Source organism: Arachis hypogaea, chromosome 7 (genome assembly GCF_003086295.3).
Source record: "Arachis hypogaea cultivar Tifrunner chromosome 7, arahy.Tifrunner.gnm2.J5K5, whole genome shotgun sequence".
Lineage (NCBI taxonomy): Eukaryota > Viridiplantae > Streptophyta > Magnoliopsida > Fabales > Fabaceae > Arachis > Arachis hypogaea.
In genome coordinates, this window is record NC_092042.1 from 20921839 (window position 1) to 20940055 (window position 18217).

At 38.4% G+C, this 18217-nt stretch overlaps 2 protein-coding genes and 1 non-coding gene across 3 annotated transcripts; 1 reads left to right on the forward strand and 2 right to left on the reverse strand.

Moving 5' to 3' along the window:
* The first annotated feature begins 6023 nt into the window (after window positions 1–6023).
* Window positions 6024–6131, forward strand: LOC112704447 (small nucleolar RNA R71). The gene has a single exon (XR_003155072.1). It is a non-coding gene; the product is annotated as a small nucleolar RNA R71 (small nucleolar RNA).
* Window positions 6132–10151: 4020 nt separating this feature from the next.
* On the reverse strand, window positions 10152–10985 carry LOC140174316 (uncharacterized). The gene has a single exon (XM_072198750.1). The coding sequence runs from the start codon at window positions 10983–10985 to the stop codon at window positions 10152–10154; it is 834 nt and encodes a 277-aa protein (XP_072054851.1).
* Window positions 10986–14923: 3938 nt separating this feature from the next.
* On the reverse strand, window positions 14924–17768 carry LOC112701263 (inositol transporter 1-like). The gene is made up of 5 exons (XM_025752042.1): window positions 17612–17768; window positions 17270–17340; window positions 16385–16720; window positions 15847–15954; window positions 14924–15757 (listed from the first exon to the last, which is right to left on the reverse strand). Exons 1-5 carry the CDS (start codon window positions 17766–17768, stop codon window positions 14924–14926), a joined length of 1506 nt encoding a protein of 501 aa, XP_025607827.1.
* Window positions 17769–18217: the final 449 nt, after the last annotated feature.

The window sequence follows — 18217 nt, forward strand, 5'->3', positions numbered from 1 at the left end:
ATTTTTCTGAGTTTTCTGTGAAATAGATTTTATCGAGGTCTTCTGTTGGGGTTGGTCTTTCTAGTGTTCCTGCTCTGGGATCAAGGTCGGCCAGCATGTGTTGGTCATTCATGTTGTCAATATTGTGAACCTGGGCTTTTGTGTTACAGTTAGGTCTTTTGAGACTATTGTTGTAGCATTCCCTGGCTTCTCGGGCATCGCTGTGAATGGTTGTAATTGTGATGTCCTGCAAAGGGAACTTAACACAAAGATGAATTGTAGATATGGTATACGAAATTGTGATCAATACTTTTCACAAATCAAATAATCCCCGGTAATGAATCCAAAAACTTGGTGTTCAATACCATAGCATAAACACAACTTCGCACAACTAACCAGCAAGTGTACTGGGTCGTCCAAGTAATAAACCTTACGCGAGTAAGGGTCGATCCCACAGAGATTGTTGGTATGAAGCAAGCTATGGTCACCTTGTAAATCTTAGTCAGGCAAACTCAAATGGGTATGGTGATATGCGAATAAAATATAAAGATAAAGATAGAGATACTTATGTAATTCATTGGTAGGAATTTCAGATAAGCATATGAAGATGCTTGTCCCTTTCGTCTCTCTGCTTTCCTACTGTCTTCATCCAATTCTTCCTACTCCTTTCCATGGCAAGCTTAAGCAAGGGTTTCACCGTTGTCAGTGGCTACCTCCCATCCTCTCAGTGGAAATGTTCAACGCACCCTGTCACGGCACGGCTATCCATCTGTCGGTTCTCGATCAGGCCGGAATAGAATCTAGTGATTCTTTTGCGTCTGTCACTAACGCCCCGCCCTCAGGAGTTTGAAGCACGTCACAGTCATTCAGTCATTGAATCCTACTCAGAATACCACAGACAAGGTTAGACCTTCCGGATTCTCTTGAATGCCGCCATCAGTTCTAGCCTATACCACGAAGATTCCGGTTAAAGAATCCAAGAGATATTCACCCAGTCTAAGGTAGAACGGAGGTGGTTGTCAGTCACACGTTCATAGGTGAGAATGATGATGAGTGTCACAGATCATCACATTCATCAAGTTGAAGAACAAGTGATATCTTAGAACAAGAACAAGCGGAATTGAATAGAAGAACAATAGTAATTGCATTAATACTCGAGGTACAGCAGAGCTCCACACCTTAATCTATGGTGTGTAGAAACTCCACCGTTGAAAATACATAAGTGATAGTGTGATCATTGGTTTCGGCCCCAGAGAGGGAACCAGAAGAACCAAGATCTGATCTAAGAACTAGATGTCCGAAGATGATCAAAGGATCTAAAATAATCCAAAGATCCAAAGATGAAAATACAATAGTAAAAGGTCCTACTTATAGAGAACTAGTAGCTTAGGGTTTACAGAGATGAGTAAATGACATAAAAATCCACTTCCGGGCCCACTTGGTGTGTGCTTGGGCTGAGCATTGATGCATTTTCGTGTAGAGACTCTCCTTGGAGTTAAACGCCAGCTTTGGTGCCAGTTTGGGCGTTTAACTCCCATTCTTGTGCCAGTTCCAGCGTTTAACGCTGGAAATTCTGAGGGTGACTTTGAACGACGGTTTGGGCCATCAAATCTTGGGCAAAGTATGGACTATCATATATTGCTGGAAAGCCCAGGATGTTTACTTTCCAACGCCGTTGAGAGCGCGCCAATTGGGCTTCTGCAGCTCCAGAAAATCCACTTCGAGTGCAGGGAGGTCAGAATCCAACAGCATCTGCAGTCCTTTTTGGTCTCTGAATCAGATTTTTGCTCAGGTCCCTCAATTTCAGCCAGAAAATACCTGAAATCACAGAAAAACACACAAACTCATAGTAAAGTCCAGAAAAGTGAATTTTAACTAAAAACTAATAAAAATATACTAAAAACTAACTAGATCATACTGAAAACATACTAAAAACAATGCCAAAAAGCGTACAAATTATCCGCTCATCACAACACCAAACTTAAATTGTTGCTTGTCCCCAAGCAACTGAAAATCAAATAAGATAAAAAGAAGAGAATATACTATAGACTCCAAATTATCAATGAAACTTAGCTCCAATTAGATGAGCGGGACTAGTAGCTTTTTGCCTCTGAACAGTTTTGGCATCTCACTTTATCCTTTGAAATTCAGAATGATTGGCTTCTTTAGGAACTCAGAATCCAGATAGTGTTATTGATTCTCCTAGTTAAGTATGATGATTCTTGAACACAGCTACTTCATGAGTCTTGGCCGTGGCCCAAAGCACTCTGTCTTCCAGTATTACCACCGGATACATACATGCCACAGACACATAATTGGGTGAACCTTTTCAGATTGTGACTCAAGTTTGCTAGAGTCCCCAATTAGAGGTGTCCAGGGTTCTTAAGCACACTCTTTTTGCCTTGGATCACAACTTTATTTCTTTCTTTTTCTTTCTTTTTCTTTTTCTCCCCTTTTTTTTCGTTTTTTTTTTAATTCACTGCTTTTTCTTGCTTCAAGAATCATTTTTATGATTTTTCAGATCCTCAGTAACATGTCTCCTTTTTCATCATTCTTTCAAGAGCCAACAATTTTAACATTCATGAACAACAAATTCAAAAGACATATGCACTGTTCAAGCATACATTCAGAAAACAAAAAGTATTGTCACCACATCAAACTAATTAAGCTAGTTTTAAAGATAAATTCGAAATCCTGTACTTCTTGTTCTTTTGTAATAAAAACAGTTTTCATTTAAGAAAGGTGATGGATTCATAGGACATTCATAACTTTAAGGCATAGACACTAAGACACTAATGATCACAAGACACAAACATAGATAAACATAAGCATAAAATTTCGAAAAACAGAAAAATAAAGAACAAGGAAATTAAAGAACGGGTCCACCTTAGTGATGGCGGCTTGTTCTTCCTCTTGAAGATCCTATGGAGTGCTTGAGCTCCTCAATGTCTCTTCCTTGTCTTTGTTGCTCCTCTCTCATGATTCTTTGATCTTCTCTAATTTCATGGAGGAGGATGGAATGTTCTTGGTGCTCCACCCTTAGTTGTCCCATGTTGGAATCAATTCTCCTAGGGAGGTGTTGATTTGCTCCCAATAGTTTTGTGGAGGAAAGTGCATCCCTTGAGGCATCTCAGGGATTTTATGAGGAGGAATTTTCTCATGCTTGCTCCATCCTTTTCTTAGTGATGGGCTTGAGGTCATGCCTTCTCAGTTGAACCGGCTTCCCTCTTGAGTTTCTCTTCCATTGAGCGCCCTCTTCACAAATGTTTATGAGGACTTGGTCCAACCTTTGATCAAAGGTGACCCTTTTTGAGTTTGAAAGGGATCTCGGGGATCACCTTCTTCAAGGCCACAACTTCATAGAAGTGGTCTTGATGCACCCTTGAGATGAATTTCTCCATCTCCCATGACTCGGAGGTGAAAGCTTTTGCCTTTCCTTTCCTCTTTCTAGAGGTTTCTCCGGCCTTGGATGCCATAAATGGTTATGGAAAAACAAAAAGCAATGCTTTTACCACACCAAACTTAAAAGGTTTGCTCGTCCTCGAGCAAAAGAAGAAAGAAGAGAGGAGAAGAAGAAGAAATGAGGAAGAAGGGAACGGCTTTGTGTTCGGCCAAAAGGGGGAGAAGTGGTGTGTAGGTTGTGTGAAAATGAAGGAGTGAAGATGGGTTTATATAGGAGTGAGGGGGGGATGAGGGTTCGGTCATGTATGGGAGGGTTTGGGTGGGAAAGTGGTTTGAATTTGAATGGTGAGGTAGGTGGCGTTTTATGAAGGATGGATGTGAGTGGTGAAGAGAAAGATGGGATTTGATAGGTGAAGGGTTTTTGGGGAAGAGGTGTTGAGGTGATTGGTGAATGGGTGAAGAAGAGAGAGAGAGTGGTGGGTAGGTGGGGATCCTGTGGGGTCCACAGATCCTGAGGTGTCAAGGAAAAGTCATCCCTGCACCAAGTGGCAAGCAAAAATGCGTTTTGAGCCAATTCTGGCGTTAAACGCCGGGCTGGTGCCCATTTCTGGCGTTTAACGCCGAATGCTTGCCCTTTTCTGGCGTTTAACGCCAGTCTGGTGCCCCTTTCTGGCGTTAAACGCCCAGAATGGTGCCAGACTGGGCGTTAAACGCCCAACAGCTAGCCTTACTGGCGTTTAAACGCCAGCACGCTCTCCTCCAGGGTGTGCTGTTTTTTTTTCTGTTTTTCATTCTGTTTTTGCTTTTTCAATTGATTTTGTGACTTCTCATGATCATCAACCTACAAAAGAACATAAAATAACAAAGGAAAATAGATAAAATATAACATTGGGTTGCCTCCCAACAAGCGCTTCTTTAATGTCAGTAGCTTGACAGAGGGCTCTCATGGAGCCTCAGAAATACTCAGAGCAATGTTGGAACCTCCCAACACCAAACTTAGAGTTTGAATGTGGGGGTTCAACACCAAACTTAGAAGTTGGTTGTGGCCTCCCAACACCAAACTTAGAGTTTGACTGTGGGGGCTCTGTGTGGCTCTGTTTTGAGAGAAGCTCTTCATGCTTCCTCTCCATGATGACAGAGGGATATCCTTGAGCCTTAAACACAAAGGATTCTTCATTCACTTGAATGATCAATTCTCCTCTATCAACATCAATCACAGCCCTTGCTGTGGCTAGGAAGGGTCTGCCAAGGATGATGGATTCATCCATGCACTTCCCAGTCTCTAGGACTATGAAATCAGTAGGGATGTAATGGTCTTCAACCTTTACCAGAACATCCTCTACAAGTCCATAGGCTTGTTTTCTTGAATTGTCTGCCATCTCTAGTGAGATTTTTGTAGCCTGCACCTCAAAGATCCCTAACTTCTCCATTACAGAGAGGGGCATGAGGTTTACACTTGACCCTAAGTCACACAAGGCCTTCTTGAAGGTCATGGTGCCTATGGTACAAGGTATTGAAAACTTCCCAGGGTCCTGTCTCTTTTGAGGCAGTTTCTGCCTAGACAAGTCATCCAGTTCTTTGGTGAGCAAAGTGGGTTCATCCTTCCAAGTCTCATTTCCAAATAACTTGTCATTTAGCTTCATGATTGCTCCAAGGTATTTAGCAACGTGCTCTTCAGTGACATACTCATCCTCTTCAGAGGAAGAATACTCATCAGAGCTCATGAATGGCAGAAGTAAGTCCAATGGAATCTCTATGGTCTCATTTTGAGCCTCAGATTCCCATGGTTCCTCATTGGGGAACTCATTGGAGGCCAGTGGACGTCCATTGAGGTCTTCCTCAGTGGCGTTCACTGCCTCTCCTTCCTCCCAAAATTTGGCCATGTTGATGGCCTTGCACTCTCCTTTTGGATTTTCTTCTGTGTTGCTTGGAAGAGTACTAGGAGGGAGTTCAGTAATTTTCTTGCTCAGCTGACCCACTTGTGCCTCCAAGTTTCTAATGGAGGACCTTGTTTCAGTCATAAAACTTTGAGTGGTTTTGATTAGATCAGAGACCATGGTTGCTAAGTCAGAGGTATTCTGCTTAGAACTCTCTGTCTGTTGCTGAGAAGATGATAAAAAAGGCTTGCTATTGCTAAACCTGTTTCTTCCACCATTATTATTGTTGAAACCTTGTTGAGGTCTCTGTTGATCCTTCCATGAGAGATTTGGATGATTTCTCCATGAAGGATTATAGGTGTTTCCATAGGATTCTCCCATGTAATTCACCTCTTCCATTGAAGGGTTCTCAGGATCATAAGCTTCTTCCTCAGATGAAGCCTCCTTAGTACTGCTTGGTGCATTTTGCATTCCAGACAGACTTTGAGAAATCATATTGACTTGTTGAGTCAATATTTTGTTCTGAGCCAATAGGGCATTCAGAGTGTCAATTTCAAGAACTCCTTTCTTCTGACTAGTCCCATTGTTCACAGGATTCCTTTCAGAAGTGTACATGAATTGGTTATTTGCAACCATTTCAATCAGCTCTTGAGCTTTTGTAGGCGTCTTCTTCAGATGAAGAGATCCTCCAGCAGAGCTATCCAAAGACATTTTGGACAGTTCAGAGAGACCATCATAGAAAATACCTATGATACTCCATTCAGAAAGCATATCAGAAGGACACTTTCTGATTAATTGTTTGTATCTTTCCCAAGCTTCATAGAGGGATTCTCCTTCCTTCTGTCTGAAGGTTTGGACTTCCACTCTAAGCTTACTCAATTTTTGAGGTGGAAAGAACTTTGCCAAGAAGGCATTGACTAGCTTTTCCCAAGAGTCCAGGCTTTCTTTAGGTTGAGAGTCCAACCATGTCCTAGCTCTGTCTCTTACAGCAAAAGGGAATAGCATCAGTCTGTAGACCTCAGGGTCAACCCCATTAGTCTTGACAGTGTCACAGATTTGCAAGAATTCAGCTAAAAACTGATGAGGATCTTCCAATGGAAGTCCATGGAACTTGCAATTCTGTTGCATTAGAGAAACTAATTGAGGCTTAAGCTCAAAGTTGTTTGCTCCAATGGCAGGGATAGAGATGCTTCTCCCATAAAAGTTGGGAGTAGGTGCAGTAAAGTCACCCAACACCTTCCTTGCATTGTTGGCATTGTTGTTGTCTTCGGCTGCCATAGGTTCTTCTTCTTTAAAGATTTCTATTAGGTCCTCTACAGAGAGTTGTGCTTTGACTTCTCTTAGCTTTCTCTTCAAGGTCCTTTCAGGTTCAGGATCAGCCTCAACAAGAATGCTTTTGTCCTTGCTCCTGCTCATAAGAAAGAGAAGGGAACAAGAAAATGTGGAATCCTCTATGTCACAGTATAGAGATTCCTTTAGGTGTCAGAGGAAAAGAAAAGTAGAAGACAGAAGTAGAAAATTCGAACTTATCAAAGAAGATGGAGTTCAAATTTTGCATTAAGGAATAGTGTTAGTCCATAAATAGAAGGATGTGAGAAAGAAGGGAAGTAATTTTCGAAAATTAAGTAGAAGATTTTGGAAACATTTTTGAAAAACACTAATTGATTTTCGAAAATGAAAGTGGAAAAGAAATCAAGTGATTTTTGAAAACGATTTTGAAATTAGAAATCAAAAAGATTTGATTGAAAACTATTTTGAAAAAGATGTGGTTAAGAAGATATGATTAGTTTTAAAAAGATGTGATTGAGAAGATATGATTTGAAAAACATTTTAAAAAGATTTGATTTTGAAAATTAAAAACTTGGCTAACAAGAAAAGATATGATTCAAACATTAAACCTTTCTCAATAGAAAAGGCAACATACTTGAAATGTTGAATCAAATCATTGATTGATAGCAAGTATTTTTAAAAATAGAGAGAAATTGATTTTGAAAAAGATTTGATTGAAAAGATATGATTTGAAAAAGATTTGATTTTGAAAAAGTTTGAAAACTGAAAAAAAATCTGCATTAAAAACAAAATCTTCCCTCTTGTGCCATCCTGGAGTTAAACGCCCAGAATGGTGCACATTCTGGCGTTTAACGCCCAAAACTATACCCTTTTGGGCGTTAAACGCCCAACCAGGTACCCTGGCTGGCGTTTAAACGCTAGTCTGTCCTTCTTCACTGGGCATTTTGAACGCCCAGCTTTTTCTGTGTAATTCCTCTGCTGTATGTTCTGAATCTTCAATTCTCTGTATTATTGACTTGAGAAGACACAAATTAAAAATATTTTTGGATTTTTAATAATAAGGAAAAATCAAAATGCAACAAGAATCAAATAACAATGCATGCAAGACACCAAACTTAGCAGTTTGTATACTACTGACACTAATGAGAATGCATATGAGACACACAAAACACTCAAGTCAAGAGAATTTAAAGATTAGAGTAAGAAATCATCAAGAACATCTTGAAGATCACTAAGACACATGAATGATTGCATGCAATTGACACCAAACTTAACATGAGACTAGTGTCTCAACAAGAAACATAGAATATTTTTTTGTTTTTATGATTTTGTAAATTTTTTTGTGCTTTTTCGAAAATTAAGTGGAAAAAGATATCAAAGTTCTTAATGAGAATTCCAGGAATCAGTGCAATGCTAGTCTAAGACTCCGGTCCAGGAATTAGACATGGCTTCACAGCCAGCCAAGCTTTCAAGGAAAGCTTCGGTCCAAAACACTAGACATGGCCAATGGCCAGCCAAGCCTTAGCAGATCACTGCTCCAAAAGCAAGATTGATAGAAATCAACAAGCTCTTGTGATGATAAGTTGAAACCTCGGTCCAATGGAATTAGACATGGCTTCACAGCCAGCCAGATTTCAACAAATCATCATGAAACTCTAGAATTCATCTTTAAGAACTCCGAAAAAAAAATACCTAATCTAAGCAACAAGATGAACCGTCAGTTGTCCAAACTCAACAATCCCCGGCAACGGCGCCAAAAACTTGGTATGCGAAATTGTGATCAATACTTTTCACAAATCAAATAATCCCCGGTAATGAATCCAAAAACTTGGTGTTCAATACCATGGCATAAACACAACTTCGCACAACTAACCAGCAAGTGTACTGGGTCGTCCAAGTAATAAACCTTACGCGAGTAAGGGTCGATCCCACAGAGATTGTTGGTATGAAGCAAGCTATGGTCACCTTGTAAATCTTAGTCAGGCAAACTCAAATGGGTATGGTGATATGCGAATAAAATATAAAGATAAAGATAGAGATACTTATGTAATTCATTGGTAGGAATTTCAGATAAGCGTATGAAGATGCTTGTCCCTTCCGTCTCTCTGCTTTCCTACTGTCTTCATCCAATTCTTCCTACTCCTTTCCATGGCAAGCTTAAGCAAGGGTTTCACCGTTGTCAGTGGCTACCTCCCATCCTCTCAGTGGAAATGTTCAACGCACCTTGTCACGGCACGGCTATCCATCTGTCGGTTCTCGATCAGGCCGGAATAGAATCCGGTGATTCTTTTGCGTCTGTCACTAACGCCCCGCCCTCAGGAGTTTGAAGCACGTCACAGTCATTCAGTCATTGAATCCTACTCAGAATACCACAGACAAGGTTAGACCTTCCGGATTCTCTTGAATGCCGCCATCAGTTCTAGCCTATACCACGAAGATTCCGGTTAAAGAATCCAAGAGATATTCACCCAGTCTAAGGTAGAACGGAGGTGGTTGTCAGTCACACGTTCATAGGTGAGAATGATGATGAGTGTCACGGATCATCACATTCATCAAGTTGAAGAACAAGTGATATCTTAGAACAAGAACAAGCGGAATTGAATAGAAGAACAATAGTAATTGCATTAATACTCGAGGTACAGCAGAGCTCCACACCTTAATCTATGGTGTGTAGAAACTCCACCGTTGAAAATACATAAGTGATAGTGTGATCATTGGTTTCGGCCCCAGAGAGGGAACCAGAAGAACCAAGATCTGATCTAAGAACTAGATGTCCGAAGATGATCAAAGGATCTAAAATAATCCAAAGATCCAAAGATGAAAATACAATAGTAAAAGGTCCTACTTATAGAGAACTAGTAGCCTAGGGTTTACAGAGATGAGTAAATGACATAAAAATCCACTTCCGGGCCCACTTGGTGTGTGCTTGGGCTGAGCATTGATGCATTTTCGTGTAGAGACTCTCCTTGGAGTTAAACGCCAGCTTTGGTGCCAGTTTGGGCGTTTAACTCCCATTCTTGTGCCAGTTCCGGCGTTTAACGCTGGAAATTCTGAGGGTGACTTTGAATGCCGGTTTGGGCTATCAAATCTTGGGCAAAGTATGGACTATCATATATTGCTGGAAAGCCCAGGATGTCTACTTTCCAACGCCGTTGAGAGCGCGCCAATTGAGCTTCTGTAGCTCCAGAAAATCCACTTCGAGTGCAGGAAGGTCAGAATCCAACAGCATCTGTAGTCCTTTTTGGTCTCTGAATCAGATTTTTGCTCAGGTCCCTCAATTTCAGCCAGAAAATACCTGAAATCACAGAAAAACACACAAACTCATAGTAAAGTCCAGAAAAGTGAATTTTAACTAAAAACTAATAAAAATATACTAAAAACTAACTAGATCATACTGAAAACATACTAAAAACAATGCCAAAAAGCGTACAAATTATCCGCTCATCAAGATACTATAGCGCCAAACCTATTTAAGAAAGGTCGGCCAAGTATTAAATTATAGGGACTGAAACAATCAACAACCAAGTATTGAATGTCTGAAGTTTTTGACGAGGAAAACTTACTGAGTGTGGTTTGTAACCACACAGAGCCCATAACCGGGACTTACTCACCTGAGATTCCTACCAAGTCACCAGTGGAAGGTTGGATGACATTACTGCTTAGTTTTATTTTCTGGAATGTTGAGTAGAAGAGAACGTCGGCGCTGCTGCCTGGGTCGAGCAACACCTTTTTAACCAGGAGATCTCCGAGCTGTAGAGAGATTACGACGGGATCATCCAGATTTGCTATGCTATTGTCATGCTCGGCTGTCTGAAATGTTATCTGTGGAGATGTTGGCAGCGGCTGCTGTTGACTTTGATCGGCGTTGATGGAAAGTATAGCTCGGTAAGATCTTTTTCTTGCCGAACTTGTGGCTCCACCACCTGCAAAACCTCCAGAAATACAATTAATTGTACGTATTGGTAGTTCAGGATGGCTATTGTTCAGTTGGTCTCTATCTCGGCCATGTTGTGTAACCAAGCTTTGGTCTCCTGAAGTAGGTGCTCGCCGCTGCATGTGGCCGCTGATGTATTTGTCGAGGTGACGCTGCCGAGCTAGTCGCTCCAGTAGGTCTTTAGCAATGATGCAGTCGTCGGTATTGTGTCCGTGCTTCTGGTGGAAGGAGCAGTATTTTGATCGGTCAGTGCCTTTTGAATCTGGGTAATTGCCAGCTTTTCTTGGTGGCTTGATTAATTTCGAATTCAAGATCTCCTTGATGATATCATCGTGCTTGGTGTTGAATTTGGTGTAAGTCCCATATCGTGGAATTGGTTTGAAATTCTTCTTACTGTCCCGTGTTTTGTCATCGTCTCTATGGTGAGGCTTTTCTACTTTCCAAGCTTGTCGGAGTTCTTCGATGTCGATCTGTCCTTTAGCTTTTTCACGAAACTCGGCCATAGTTTTTGGTTTGGCCATAGCAATAGTTTCCTAGAATTTTCCAGGTCGTAATCCAATTTTTATGGCGTGTAGTTCCACCTCGGGGTGGAGGTCGGGTATACTCATGGCTATCTTTGTGAAGCGCGTCATGTAGTCTTTGAGACTTTCGTGCTGGCCTTGCTTGACTGTGTTCAAGTAATCAGAGTCATGTAGGTAGATGGTTGATCCAGCGAAGTGCTCCTCAAAGGGTTTTGATATGTCTCGAAATCGAGAAATGGAACCTGCAGGCAAAGAACAAAACCAATCAAGTGCAGGACCGTCTAAGTAAGATGGAAAACAACGACATAAAACTTTATCAGATGCACCGTTTACTATCATTATGGAGGTGAATTTCTTGATGTATTTCTTCAGATCACCTAACCCATCATAGGGAGTTAGGGTGGTCGGCAGAGTAAACCTTCGGGGTAGCACGAAGTTCATCACCTCCGCCGTGAATGGTCCCGGGGAGGTTTCTTGAACGTCATTCTCTATGTTTTTCTGAGTTTCCTCATCATGTTCGGGTTGCTCCACTTCCTGTCGGGCAGTGTCTGAGACATGTGTTGGCCCTGACTGCTGCTCGACTTCTTCTATCCATTCTTGTCGGTAATTATTTTCGGTTCTAGTGTTATTCAAGTTGGCAATTTGATTTGCCATTCTTTGGTCCTCCTCAACCACGACTTGTCGTAACTCGGTCACCATCCAGAGCAATTTGGATGGCATGGGCGGAGGTTGTTCAGCCATGACTTCAAACAGGAACCTCGAGGCCGATGATATGTGGAGAGGTTTATATTTTCGGCCCCACGGTGGGCGCCAATTGTTCTTGTATGGATACCTGGAGGGAGAGCTCAATCTCTGGGAGTCGACGCCGAGCTATTACCTTTGGTGCCGACCTTTAAGCCTTGTGACAATTCGAGCTTTTACTCCAAGAGGGTGTCCAATCGCGTAGAGCTTTGAGCAAGAAACAGGGGGGAGTGTACCTGCAAGGGCACTCCGAAGCTTAAGTTAGTATTGAGAATTCAATGTCCCTTTAGAATAGAAAATCATACCATTTTATAGGTGATAATGTATAAATCTGTTATGTTCCTGTTTCATTGTCTGTATTAAAGAGCAATAATAAGGATAAATGTCAGGTTGTATGTTTCATATTTGTGAAGCAATCCGTTGAGCTGAATTGTAACGTCACTTTTCAATAAATGACATTGATTGCCGATTAGTAACTGTAATGCCGATTTAATGATTGTAATGCAGAACTGTAACGCTGATTTTTTGAGTAATGATGTGAATAATGCCGAGTTATGAATGATAAAACCGATTTATAATATCGGATTTGTAATGGCCAGACCAAAACTATTGACTAATTACTCTTTAATTACACGTGGTTTACAATTTACTCTATCTAATTCACAACTGCATTGCAAGTTAAATGGATTAAGCTAAGAGAGAAGCCGAGCATCATCACTTTTCTCAATTTTTTTATATTTTCTTGGTTAATTTTAGAAACTTCAGTATTCATTAAAGGGTCATTTTTTAATTTTAATATTGGATAGATGGTTGTATTTTGCTTTGTTATTGGAAGTTGGTTTGTTTTACTCAGGTGCGGAAGTCACATTCAAAGAACTAAGAGGGTCAATTTTCAGTCACATGAAATCGAACCCTCCGATTTGTACACCCTCAAATATGAACTTATCACTCTAGAAATTTGATTCTCAAATTTTAATTAAAATTTTGCCAAACCCCCAATCTAAGACTCAGATTTAGCTTTCATAACTAAAAAAAAATACCTCCATATTGAATTAAAATACCCCAAACTTTTCCATGATTAACGATAACACAACAAAAATTTCTATTACAAAAAAAATGAGCCTTCTAGCACACCATACCCTTTGAGGCTCATGGAAAACTTGAGTGTTGTAATTTAATATGAAGGTGATTTTTTTTATTGCAAAAATCAAATCTGAGGTCACATTGGCATTAGAAAAATTTTCAATTAAAATATGAGGGTCAGATTTTTAGAGTGATAAGTTCAAATTTAAGAGTGTACAAATCAAAGGGTTCAATTTATAGGTAGTTAATTTTTTTTATTTTCCCCGTAAGACAAATCGGTAGGTCAAATTTTCAAATAAAAAATTTAAAATTCATAATTAAGAAATTTGTAGGTATGTGAACGAAGACTGACTCTAATTTCATGTAAATGAAAACTGACCCTCTAATTTCTTTGAATATGACTTTCACAGTTGAGTGAAACACACCAACTTTCAATAACAAAGCAAAACACAACCATCTTTCCAATATTAAAATTAAAAGAGAAAATGACAATAAGTCCCTAACCTTTTATGACGCAAAAATTCTGGTCCCTGATGATTGGAAAATACATTTACGTCCCTGACTTTTTGAAAACCAGGACATTTGGATCTCTCTATCCAACTGAGATTGTGAAACGTAACGGAGATATCTGACGTAGATGCCATTATGCTGACGTCGCCGTAATGGTATCTCACGTGGATGAGGAAGAAAGGTTTAGCGAAAAAAAGTCCCCCAACCCTAAACCGACATCATTCCTATCTAAACCCCCTCCTAAGATCATCCTTGACCGCCGGCCGCAACTATGAGAATGCATTAGCTTTTTGATCAGTTTTCTCTGAGAATTTCTTGTAACATCCTTTCATTCATTAGCATCCTTATGGACGAACCCTTGCTGCAATGCGTCTCTGAAATCAGCATTCAACTTGCCCACCGAACTCATCTGAACAAGGATTTTATTGTCAAATTGCTTCGAGTAAGCACCACCCTCTCTCCCTACCCTCATTCTCTACATGACATGCGAGCCTCAATTTCCTGTTCCTTTTTGTTTCTTTTCTGTCTATTTTTTTCTTTTAAAATAATGGCTTGGTTAATGAGGGCAGAGTTGCCGATCCAACCAACAGTGGCAAGGCAGGCGATGTTCATGATTGTCCTTTGAAGAAGGCTGGTGTGGAATTTGGTTCAAAGGAAATGCAACAGTGGCATTGTAGGTGAAGGAGAGAGTAACCAACGGATGATGATAACGAAGAAGATGGTGGCAGCATTCCGTTTCCAACCAACGGCGGCAAGGCAGTTAGCGTTCAACGAGTGTTGAAGCAGCCATGAAGGAGGGAAAAGGTTCAGCGAGCGTGAGAGGGAAGATGGGTTGCAATGTCGGGTCGATTTCTGGGTTGAGCATGGAACGATGTTGTTTTAAGGTTATGGGACTTTTTTGTCCCTAAACCTTTCTGCCACTTTAACGTAGGACACTGTTATAGCCATGTCATCATAACAGCATCCACGTCAGACATCTCCGTTACGTTTCACAATCTCTGTTGGACAAAAGGATCCAAATGTCCTGGTTTTGTGAAAGATATTTGACAGCGGAGGCGTACCTACATTCACAATCACTATCTTGATTTGCTGTTCTTAATCTTAATGTGTGATTCTTTAATCTTCTTCAACCAAAATCTACCAAATTCTTATTTTATGCTAAATAACAACTCTCTAATGGAGCCACGGTTACAAAGTGATTTTGGTATGTAGGAACCAAAAGCTTGGAGTTCTATTTATACTTAGTTATTGGTTTTCATTAAACCCTAAAGGCCCAAGTAAAATAGAATATCTTATTTTACTCTCATTTAAACTCAAATCAAAAGTAAAAATGATTTATTCTATTTAACATTTATAACCATAAATGAGATTAACTATATATAAATCATATAATATAAAATAGCTAATGTGATTATAATTGATTATATGTATTGCCCACAAATAAATTAAAAATTATAATTTTTTAACAATATAGTGACTCATTTTGTGTACACATAAAACGATCAATAAACAATGATTGTTAATCAACAAATAACAATACATAAGAATGAAAAAGAGTTATGCAATAGTAATTACTAAAAGCAAAATCATGTAATTGTTTTCTCAACTAGACTTATGTCGTTTTTGTCTTTTCCGTAGGCTTTTTCCTTCCAAATGTTTGAAACTTCTTCAAAGGTCAATCCTTTTGTCTCTGGCATGTAGATGATCACAAAAACAATTGCAACCACAGTGACTCCTAAGAGAATCATGAAACTCCCACCAAGTCCTATGGCATCAACTACTGAAAGAAAACTAATAGACATTATAACACTACAAATCCAATTCACAGTTGCAGACATGCCACCACATATTCCTCTATACTCTTCAGGATAAATCTCTGAGTTCACTGCCCATGGCACAGGACCCATACCAGGGGCAAAGAATATGATATACAAAGCCAAACCCACAATTGCAAGCCACGCATATACTTGACTAGCATTGCCATGTCCTATAATAAAGCATGCCACAGAGAGGATGGTCAAGGCTATAGCCACACCTGATAAGCTACCAAGAGTAAGCTTTTTGCGGCCTGAAGCGTCGATAAGATAGATTCCAAGAATTGTGCCACCGGCATTCAAGCCAGAAACAATGAGGGACAAGAACAATGCAGCGTCGTTTGATTTGAACCCAGCTAATTGGATTATTATTGGACTATAATACATGACAATGCTAATTCCGGTGAATTGTTGGAATGCTTGAAGTCCAGCCCCACATATAAACGCAACTCTAATTTCTTTCAGCTTGAACACATCACTGTAGTTAACTTTAACCTTATTTTTTTGTTCTTTCTCCAAGTGAAATTCGAGAATCTCAATTTCATCTTCTAATCGAGGTAATGGGTAAATCTTGGATAGAACATTAGCGGCTGCTTCTTTCTTATTCTGTAGGTTAAAGAAAAAAATTCACAAACAAGAAGAATAACAATGAATTTGGAACATGTTTTACATGTATTGGCATGTATAGGTTTTACCTTAAAATAGAGCCATCTTGGGGATTCGGGGAGAAAGATCATAAAAACTAATTGGACCACTGCAGGTGAGCCTGCAACTCCGAGCATCCAACGCCACGTACCCGGGACCTACATGCAAAAAATGATTTTATCAGAAAATTATTTTTACTAAAAAGTTAAATTGATAGGAGAAGGTGTATGAATGATTATATATCTAATACATTCTTCTTCTCAAAAACATATGGTGTGTTTACCTTAATTTTTACATATATAGGTCATTATTCTCTTTTTATTTGTCTTATATTAAATTCTTTCTTTTGGAGACAACAAGATTTGAATTCTAGACCTTTAAATTATAGAAACTACGATACCATGTTGTAAAATTACTTCGCCCAAGAATTTAAGTTTAAAGAAAAAATACATAAATAATTATATCTCTAACAGATTTAATTAGATATTATAAAATCATGATTGAGTATTTAACAAGAAAAACTGTTATTATTGTTGTTACACTTGTTATTAACAATCTAGTGGTGGTTAGCAAATTATGTACGCTTACCTTTGTCAAGGCATAATTGATGACAAATGAAAGAAATTGTCCACCAGTAATCATAAGAGCATTGAAGCCAACTAATCCTCCTCTTATTTCAGATGGTGATACTTCTGCAATATAAACAGGAGCAGTAACGGAAGCTGCGCCAACACCAAGGCCAACCAAAAAACGGCCTATTATAATAACATAAGGATTTGGTGCAATGGCCATAATAAGTGATCCTACGGCAAAACAAAAATCTGCCACTACAATAGCCATCTTACGCCCTAAAACATCATTAATGTAACCGCCAATGGTAGCACCAAATATTGCACCAACCAAGGCCATAGCAACAATAAGTTCCTGCAAATATGAACACATAAATACACACAAATATATAAAACATAAAAATAAAAAATAAAGTCTATGGTTATTATTATGATGATTATGGTGGCTATCATATTTAAAAGAATTATTTGATAATAAAAAATATTGTTTTAAATTTTACAATATTTTACAAAAATTAAAGTTACTGTGTAGACGCCATAACAATAGATATCATATTATGTGCCCAAAACAAAAACTAACATTCATGTATAGGTTACTGAATTCTTCTTCTTCTTTTTCTTACATTTTTCATAATTTTCAATCTATTTCAAAAAGCCTAGCATTGTTAAGTCGTACTGAGTGTCTTATTTTTTTTCACTTAGGTCGGTCTTGTATTTGTAAGATTTTTTTTTTGAGACTTTATTTTAAGGTTATGTGGAGATGATATCGTGAATTATCAGATAATTTGACATACTTGACTGAATGATCTAACAGTTTGTAATTATAGAAGTAGTTATATTTTTTTAATAAATGCTTAATTTTTTTGACATATTTGACTAAATAATCTAACAATTTGTTTATTACCTGAAGAAAATAACTGTTCTTGACCTGCTCAAAATCCTCTTTTATATATAAGAGGGCACCTGATATCACACCTGCATTCATTTATCGATAAAAAAGAAACAAATAAGAACAATTGTGTGGGTATATATTCCTAAAAGAAAAATATATTGAAAAAATTATAAAGTAGTCAATATTAATTGATTTTTTATTGAAAAATTAGTTTACTTAAACTTTTATCTTTGAAAAATTTAGAGTTTAAGATTAGAATTGAATAAAGAGTTTAATATTTAGGATTTAAAATTTAAAATTAAAAAAATTACTGAAATTAGCTCTCTAATTGAACTCAAATACATATATACATACCAGTATCATAGCCGAATAAAAGACCTCCAATGCCAGCAGTGAGAGTAATTGCAACAATGTAAGAGTTTTGAAAAATTGATATTCTACGCTCTGGGTGTTTTTCTAAGTAATTGAAGCTTCCTGCTTTCCTAGAAATATTCATATTTGCTGCGACCATTTTAGCTTCTTCCTTGATTATCAACTATGGTTACACATACAAGATGAGACATCATTTTATAGAGAATACAAATGTTTAGTTTGGTATTTTAGTTAGTTCTCTTTCACAAAAATTAGTTATATTTGAAGGCATTTTTTGTTTATTCTAGGTAAGACGGCTAAAAATCCATCACTTGCAACAATGTACAAATACAAAACAGTCAAAAATAAAACTGATTAAAGATATTTATAACTATAATAGGAAAGACAACTCTTCTATTGTTATAGCATGAGGTAAAATTAAATAATGAAAGTAAGAAGAGGTTTAATTTGTTTTATTTACTTTTTTTGGTAATTAGTTAAACAATTACAAGGGTGTACTTGGATGGAAATATTAATGTATTTAGTTAAGGGATTTTCACATATTTAAAATTTAAAACTATCATATTTATTTATATATATATTGCTCGT